Source organism: Coptis chinensis, chromosome 3 (assembly GCF_015680905.1).
Source record: "Coptis chinensis isolate HL-2020 chromosome 3, ASM1568090v1, whole genome shotgun sequence".
In the NCBI taxonomy this organism is placed as follows: Eukaryota; Viridiplantae; Streptophyta; class Magnoliopsida; order Ranunculales; family Ranunculaceae; genus Coptis; species Coptis chinensis.
In genome coordinates this window covers 15,154,308-15,162,998 of record NC_141458.1, presented here as the reverse complement: position 1 = coordinate 15,162,998, position 8,691 = coordinate 15,154,308, and the positions used below count along the sequence as shown (strand labels likewise).

At 34.6% G+C, this 8,691-nt stretch overlaps 1 protein-coding gene and 1 pseudogene across 2 annotated transcripts; one reads left to right on the top strand and one right to left on the bottom strand.

Moving 5' to 3' along the window:
• Nucleotides 1–758: 758 nt before the first annotated feature.
• Nucleotides 759–3,899, bottom strand: LOC147508154 (uncharacterized; annotated as a pseudogene). The gene is made up of 5 exons (XR_015217943.1): nucleotides 3,689–3,899; nucleotides 2,879–3,242; nucleotides 2,419–2,468; nucleotides 2,272–2,323; nucleotides 759–1,600 (listed from the first exon to the last, which is right to left on the bottom strand). The product of XR_015217943.1 is annotated as an uncharacterized LOC147508154 (transcript).
• Nucleotides 3,900–6,861: 2,962 nt separating this feature from the next.
• On the top strand, nucleotides 6,862–8,367 carry LOC147508153 (deSI-like protein At4g17486). The gene is made up of 3 exons (XM_086600727.1): nucleotides 6,862–7,307; nucleotides 7,414–7,701; nucleotides 7,917–8,367. The coding sequence occupies exons 1-3, from the start codon at nucleotides 7,130–7,132 to the stop codon at nucleotides 8,180–8,182; spliced, it is 732 nt and encodes a 243-aa protein (XP_086456853.1). The 5' UTR covers nucleotides 6,862–7,129; the 3' UTR covers nucleotides 8,183–8,367.
• The last annotated feature ends 324 nt before the right edge of the window (nucleotides 8,368–8,691 follow it).

Below are 8,691 nucleotides of genomic sequence, written 5' to 3'. Positions count from 1 at the left end.
CTCTCCTACCTTGTAATTTATATTATCTGATAACTGATGATGAATTGTCAACGAAACCTTAAAGCCGGATCATCAATTCGGCCAGTTTTCCGTATCTACTTCGAAGCGTAAATAGGCAGGCTGGGACTGCCTTTATGTCCAATTATAAAAAGGTAATATTACCACTCTCAATCCACTTGAGTTGAGACTCGGGGCGATTTGGACTCTTTGAGCTATAATAATGATTTTCAGAAGCAGCTGGAACCTGGAAGACAGCTCAGCATTACCTATGGGAACACAAAGTTAAATCAAGCAATGGAAATGATGTCACTACACTTAACTGCACAATCCAACGTGAACTAAAGTTTTATTTTTGTTTGATTGTGAACTAAATGTAATGTAGATTTTACTGGCGGAAGCTTCAGTTTAATTGAATCTACACTTTAATTGAAACACAATTAAAAAACGACCTAAAAATCACTCTTTTATTGAATCTCTCAATCACAAATCACAAATCACACACATAAACACAACTACTAAAACCCTAACTATAAACTCGTTATTTAAAGTAAACCTAGAAAACATAAATCAATAGGAACACGACATGTGTCCAACTAACTAATGGCCTCGAACCATGGGCTTGGACTCAACTAAGGGGCTCACGCCCATAACATGTAAAGGGAACATAGACGCACACCTATGATACCAAATAATGTAGATCTTATTAGCAGAAGCTTTAATTTAATTGAATCTACACTTTAATTGAAACACAATTAAAAGACAACCTAAATATCACTATTTTATTAAATCTTTCAATCACAAATCACACACATAAATACAACTACTAAAACCCTAACTACAAGCCCGTTATTTAAAGTAAAACCTAAAAACATAAACCAATAGAAACACGACATGTGTCCAACTAACTAATGGACTCAAACCATGGGCTTGGACTCAACTAAAGGACTCATGCCCATAACATGTAAAGGGAAAATAGGCGCACACCTATGACACTGACAGACTCGACTAATGTTCTACATCAAAATATTTTTGTATATATAAACCAAACATTCAAAAGATAAATTAAAGCATATTGGTATCTTGGCGAGGAGTAGCCCACACAGGTAGATAAGAAAACCAAGAGGATCCTCGATGCAAACATACAGGTACAGTTCTTCAGCTTCTAGGATCAGCTTTAAGACTTTCCCTTTTGCGGGTCATGTAATTGATCATTGATAGCTGGATTTGGCCCAGTCACTCGTTTCTGACTTGGATCAGGTTTTGTTGATCCTGAATTCAGATCAGGGAGACGATCACTTGCCACAGTAGTGCTGTCTTGTGATTTACTTACAGACTTTGATGTGCCGGTTTGAAGCTTCTCTTTCCATGTACTTTCTCTGTCTTTGGTTAACTCCGAAGCAGACGGTTTCTTTGATTCAACAGCAATGCCTTTCTTTGATTCAACAGCAATGCCTTTGACAGCCTCCTCTAACGCATCTAGTCTAACCTTTACCTCCAATAGCTCGGGATCAGACTTCCTCTTTTCTTCTTCCAAAGCAAGCGCTTCCTGTTCTTTAGCCTTTTCTACTTCTTCAGTTTGCTTTTTTTTAACCTCTGCTTCCTGTCAAGAGAAATCAAATGATCAGGGCTAAACCTACACGTGTAAAACTAGGAAGACAATTTGTCAAAATATGAAAGGTTAAGAACTAGAAAATTACTTGAGGAATAAATTTTGAAAGGCTTTTTAAAAAAAAATGGTATGTGTAAAGAACACATACTGGAGCTCATGGACAATTCATAAGACCATAACGGTGGACATATATCATAACCCTCTCATTTAATAATCAAATTATTGCCATGGATAGGCAGGTTTGCTGCCCACTCATTCACTGGACTTGCACCAACACCTAATTAAACACATTTAGCTCGTTGAACTGCTAAGCATAAGAGTAGTTGCACAGTAAAAACAGTTAAAGAGACTCTAAAGCTAAGACTCCCTCATCCACTTCACAATATAATACAAAGAGGGTTGGTCATGGTTCAGTGTTGAGTATTGAAGGATATTGGATAGGTTAGTTGTCGCTTCCAGTCATATTGCATTTGGATCTTCCAAAGAATACAGTAAGCAAAGAAAGAGAAAGGGAAAAACAGCAATCGCATCCACTTCATAAGCAAATTTTCATTCTTAAAACAGAAAAGAATATTACTGGTTTAATTTTATTACGAATAAGGTTCAGTTTAATATAAGCTAAAGATATATGAAAAGCTATCAGAAAAAGGAAGTATCAGTACCGCTTCCATCCTTTTGATTTCATAGCGACGTACTGAGCCACCAAATATACCGCTGCAACATAAAATAACCTTTTTAGACACAAACAACATAAACGGGAAACATTTCCTAAATTAGATGTGGTGCATTAGAACAGTAAGTTCACATACCCAGTGAAGGCATGCAGCAAAAGAAGAGTTGCACGAGATGGAAATCCAGCCTGACAAAGCAAGAAAGGCTTGTAAGAAAACTCTGGAAAAAAGAAGGAAACAATAGAAAGAATAGCATAGACAAAGAAGAAGTTTGTACACAAATCATTTATATGTCTCATATCTATATTCTTGCTTGAAGCCCCAAATTTTCAATTCTTGTCCTCTAAGGTGAGAAGGAAGTAAATCAAATACTAAGCTTTGCAATCATGAGATTCAAGGATCTATTGAAATGAAACAAATGATAAAAAACACGACTGAAAAAACATTTCCATAGACCCTTGAATCTCAACACTTTTCTGTTACTAGTCAACCAAGTGATGAGACCTCTCAGTAGCAAAGAGAAACATCACAACATAAAACCCTAATCCCAAAGAATGACCAAAAATATGAGTAGAGACAGAAAAGTGTCTCTCAGTACCCAAATTTCTTTTTCTTGGGCGGAGTGGTGAAAAGCATTTTGGCTGCAGTCATGAAGTCAAGCTTGTCCAGTTGACGATATGCATCGAGGTCCCTTACTGATGCTGCTCCTTCTGCAATCTTGTTAGTGTTGGATTTATTTGCGCTAGTGCAGAGGCATTTGGTAGGCTGACAAGGGAGGAAGCCCATTAAGAACCGATGACAAGCATTTCCCAGGCGAAATCCTCTCATTTTATCTCAACAAATATCTAGCTACAACATTCAGGTAAGGAACTTCTAAAGGACCAGCTGCTTCAAAACATACTTAACTTTCACCAGTTTCGCTTTTAATATTTCTCTGCACTTCTTGAGCCATGATCTTTGATCTGAAACTCCAAAAATTCTGAAATCAGCTCATTTTAATTCTATCCAGCATAGAATTAGAATAACATTCTACCGTGACTGTTGTTTGCATATTGCGAAAAACAAGTAGAGCTTTAGATAAATCTGTTATGCGAGTATTAATTGTAATGATAACAAATTTGATAGTCATTAATCCATTTCTATAGACTTACGCCTCTATATTGTGATTCAAGGCAGAACGCATATTGGCAAATGGCACCAAATTTGTACTAATTTGCTCTAATTAAATCTTAGCAATTGCATCGGCCCTATCTAATATATGGTTATACTAGACTAATAAGAACCAAGGTTAAGTCGAAAAGATACAATACATATACACTACACCCAACAAAAAAAAGCATTGTAACTTTGCAAGGAAAAGAGCAATAACTAAAGTAAATATAATTTTCACCATTAGAAACATTCATACATTCAGAAAACACATCTCTTTCAGGCATTTCCTCAAACAACTTTTCCTAATAACTGAAATTTCTCTGCGGCATTTCTCCAAACAATGACATTGTAACTAAATTATATTGCAACTATATAATAACTAAACTACAAGGAAGAGAGTACTAAATAGGCATTACAAGCAACTTATTAAAATCTTGTTTAGGTCTACATTGTGCATAACTAGTATTGGAAATGTTACATAACAATGAGGTTGAAGAAATTACCATGTTAACGTTTTGATGACCGATTGACCCGAGAATGACCACAGTAATTTGGGTTTTTTCATCTGTCGGTACTTCTTGATGTTTCAATATATATCAATGATATATTACGTGGCAACTTATATCACACTGCTAAAATTTTCATGTCTGCTATAGTGTTATTCGTTTATCAAAAAATTAACAATGATATAAAACTGTTTGAAAGTTAGAGCATTTCTAGGTGGTAGTATCACTTCTCAAATTTTTCAAATTTGTTTTCAAAATTCAGAATTTTACAGAAATCTAATTCTAGATAGAAGCAAATTCGGTCGTATCACCTGTTTAGCTGTATTCTTGTTCACAAATTTGGAATTTTGGATGCGGATGTGGAGCGACAGTGGTAATATCGCGCGCCATTGCAAATGTCGCCCCAATTTTGTTTTTTTTATTTTGACTAGCACACCACACCAGTAGTACTGTCGAGTAGTTTTTTTTTGTACTTTTTCAATTTGGGCGCTACATTGGGAATGTCACATGGTTTTTTTTTCCTCAATAATAATATCTTGGCTAAGACACGACATTACTGCAATACAAGCGTAGCGTACAATCACAATCAAATTTGCCATCAATATTTGAGACTACATATAGTTAGTCAAAATTTGTGTCTAATTTCTCTAAATTTCACTTTCAAATTTGAAGAAAATACTACCACCACCTAGAAATGTTCTTATTTTATATAAAAATAAGAGGGGAAAAAATAATTTCCAAAACCTTAACAAATCCCTTTAAATCAATTTAGACGTTCAAAAATAACAAAAGAAAATATGAAAAAGACAGTGTAGCATCTACATCGTTTGAGATTAACGAAATTTGAAAAGAGGATTCAGATTCAATTTTGACCGAACCACACAACCACTATAATCCAGATACTTCTACTTGTTTAATATTAATCCACCAAATTGGAATGTGGAATCGATTGAATTTTTAATGAGAATTCTATGGTCTTTTTTGGCATGGCCTCCTGTAGACCCAAAACCATATACTCTATTTGCCAACTTTGATATAATAAGTTTAATTTGGCAACCTATAGGCTGTGTTTGGTTCACCGAATGTTGTTTCACTAAGAAATCAAATTCGTAGAAAGTGAACAGCCAGAATTTATTTGTCAAGAATCACTTTTTGTGTGTTTGGTTCAATGGTGGAAAAATGTTTATGGACTGAAGCAAGCCCACCCAAAGCTGTTGATAAGCCCAATACATCGATCAAACACCAAAAAACAGCCGCAAATAGTACCCATTGAAAACCCACCAATCTCTTGTCTTTTTCTTCTTTTCACGGCTGATACTCTCTTAGAGTCGCAAGTTTTTTTTTTTCACGACACACTGGGGGAGAGGGGGTGAAAAAAGAAAAGTAATTTCCATTTATTTTAAAAATAAGTTGAATTCACGGATTTTACTAAGACAAAAAATTTGTTTTCCATTTTTTTGTTTTCTTAAGTTAACCAAACAACTGAGGGTTTTTACTTTCCAAGGAAAACACTTTTTTTTCTTTCACTTTTCTTGAACCAAACACAGCCCTAGTGTTATGTACAACATGTAAGTTGCTAAGTTGCTGCAGAACTACAGCGACCCAGAAAATCCTTCACAGTACGTAAGTTCTCCTATGAGATTTGGGTATTTGACTACTTCGATATTTAAGGGATGAAAGTACGTCCCTAAAGTCTCTTACGCGTTTATTTTTTAGTGTTGGTCTTCAGTGCATATAAAGCGCTTTTGTTTGCACGAAATATGGGCTGCCAAATGGTCTATCCATTAATATTGGTTGACATCATTTCTTCTCCAATAAGATATGAAATCCTGTTAGGTGCAAACCTTGTTTTCCCATCGTAACGAAAGCACTTACTTAAAATTATTACAAAAAAAACGAAAGGAAATTCCATGAGGAATCTAACATTGGTTACAATAATACGTAATTAGACCACCATTTGACCTGGAATCGTCACAAACACATTCATGAAAAATATTTTATAGTAGGAAAAAATTTAGCATAATAATTAGAATATAAACTTTCGTTGAGTTGTTGACTGTAAATTCAAAAATGTCATTAATGGAAATGAGTGATTTTTTGCTCCCAGCGATATTGCTCCAAGGTCTCCAAGGGGACTCTAGAGCCAACCACCAGTCCATCATAACTAGAAACCCAACCTATCAGTAACCGATTTTATTTCCAACTTCCTAATTTGTCCCTTACCTTATATCAAAATAAAAATAGAATTTTTCTTCTTTTTCTCCACCTGAGTACGTGATTCCGCCATCGAAGTTAGTTTGGCTCTACTTTGTATTCATCAAGTTCTGCTCATTCACAACTTAAGTCAAACCTTGATTCAGTTTGGTAATTGTGATATTGATATCATATATATTTTTTACTAAATTAAAATTTGTAGTGTTTACTCAAAACAGTGAACAATGCTGTTTTCTCTGGAAAAAAATAAGGAGGAGGTGAAAAATAAGGAGGAGGTGAGAAGCCCATCGCCACACTTTCTCTCTTTTCCATTTTATATTTTATAGGGATAAAATAGGAAGTCAAGATTTTCGATGGTTTTTGGCTATTTGGCTTTCTTATTTTACTGACAGGTGGTTGGCTCTAGAGTCCGCTTGGAGCAATATCGCTGGGAGCAAAAAATCACTCAATGGCAATGGCACCTCTAGGTCAACATCAGTCAAATGATTATGAGTTTAACAACGATAAAAAAAAAAACCACTCCTAAAGTTTAAAAAACTTGGGCTAAAATCACGGAATAATACCCATAATTTTATCCTTTTAACGTAATAATCGGGTAATTTAATCCTAATAAAACTCTACAAAAAATACCCAGAATCAGTAAAACACCATTAAATTACCTTGTCTAACACAAAAACATATATAAACCAATGACGACAAGTCGAACAACAAATCGCAAATCCAACATTAGGCGGCGCTCTATAAGCCCACCTTAGAATTAAAGAAAGAGAAAGAGAAAGAGAAAGAGAAAGAAGAAGAAAACATTGAGAAAAAGAAAAAGAAAGAGAGATTCTTCTTAAATTAAAAAAATCAATTAAATAAACGTAAAGCAATCTCACCAACAATTCTTCTTCTTTCTCTTTCTTTTTCTAACTCGATTTCTATCAAAGATTGAATAGCAAAGGTTCCGGCATTCAATCTTTGATAGTTATCGAATTATGAAGAATTTCGAAGAATTTACTTCGAAATTCAATAAAAAGATTTTCTGTAAAATTAGTGACTCGCCAAAGAAAAAATCTGGATCTGTTCCTGTTTATTTGAATGTTTATGATCTTACTTCCATGAATGAATATGCTTATTGGGTTGGCCTTGGCGTCTATCATTCCGGTGTTCAAGGTACGTATTATCAAAACTTTTAAGCCTATTCCAATTTTCCAGTGTTTCTGGTTAGTTTTTTCATAATGTGGTAAATCTTGATAGTTTGGATTTGATTTTGTTGTAGTTCATGGAATTGAGTATGCTTTTGGGGCACATGATTTTCCAACAACTGGGATATTTGAAGGAGAACCAGAACAATGTCCTGGGTTCACGTTTCGTAAATCGATTTTAATTGGAAGAACAGATCTAGATTGTAAACAAGTTAGAGCACTTATGGAGCAACTTGCTGAAAAATATAGTGGAGATACATATAATCTCATTACAAAGAATTGTAATCATTTCTGTAATGATGCTTGTATTAAGATGACTAGCAAACCGATTCCTAGCTGGGTTAATCGACTTGCTAAAATTGGTAAGTATCGTTATCTTTTTATAATGAATTGTTTTATTGTGATTATGTGATGCAGATCAGACGTTGTGAGGGATTCAGATAGTTTCTTTCTTGGTTGTTTTCATATCATGAAATATGTCTATATTTTGCTGCTGAGCTTACATTATCCTCCTGCATCTGTTTGTATTGTTACATGGAGTGTAGTAATAATTTTTATGTGATTAATTGTTTGGTAGGTTTGTTGTGCATTTGTGTACTTCCAATGGATATACAAGAAGCTAAGATGCGGCATTCAAGATCACAAGAAAGAGTTCAAGAAACAGATATGAAGAAATTGAGAAGTCGTTCCAGTAGATTTATTTCTTCTTCTTGTTCATCAACTCCATGTTCTACAAGTTCTGCCAAACTCAGAGATTGTAGTAGTACTAGTAGTAGACAAAGACGGTCTCCATCTCCAGCTTTACTACTTTCTTCTTCTCCACCTTGCAATTTACAGATCTAATGGCTGAGAGATTTTTGATTAGCTTAGGATTTTGTGGTTTGCAAAAATAGGAAAATATTGGGAAAAAAAAAAGATAATTCCTATTTGTTGTGTATTTTTTTCCTAATTAGCTTCTCCAGGAGAGAGTTTGTGTATATTTTATTTTCTTTCTTTTTATGGAACTTTTCTAATGTTCATTGAGAAAACTATTGTTTAGATGTATGTGAAAAGTTTAGAATAGAGAAAAGTTTGTGTTGTATACTCAATAGACACGTAACTTGGAAGTAAGCTAAAGTGGAAGTGTAGGTGGAGCACTAGCTTGCATGATTGAGAAGAAGTGTATCGAGTTGCACGACTGAACACCCATAAAGCTAAAGCATAATTTCAAAGGCTTAAAGACTAAAAACTACTAAAGCTGTGCTTGAAATTAGGATTCTGAAAAGTTACACAGGCAGAGACAGTCGAAGTAAACAGGGTATGGTATAGAGATAGGATCAGAAACTAAAGAGGTAGATAAACTGGTTTAGAAG

Excerpts from the sequence above, each read along its gene's own strand:
- LOC147508153 (XM_086600727.1), top strand. The coding sequence starts at position 7,130 with ATGAAGAATTTCGAAGAATTTACTTCGAAATTCAATAAAAAGATTTTC. Across the intron at positions 7,308-7,413 it reads CTATCATTCCGGTGTTCAAG|TTCATGGAATTGAGTATGCT; the intron begins GTACGTATTATC and ends ATTTTGTTGTAG. Across the intron at positions 7,702-7,916 it reads TAATCGACTTGCTAAAATTG|GTTTGTTGTGCATTTGTGTA; the intron begins GTAAGTATCGTT and ends ATTGTTTGGTAG.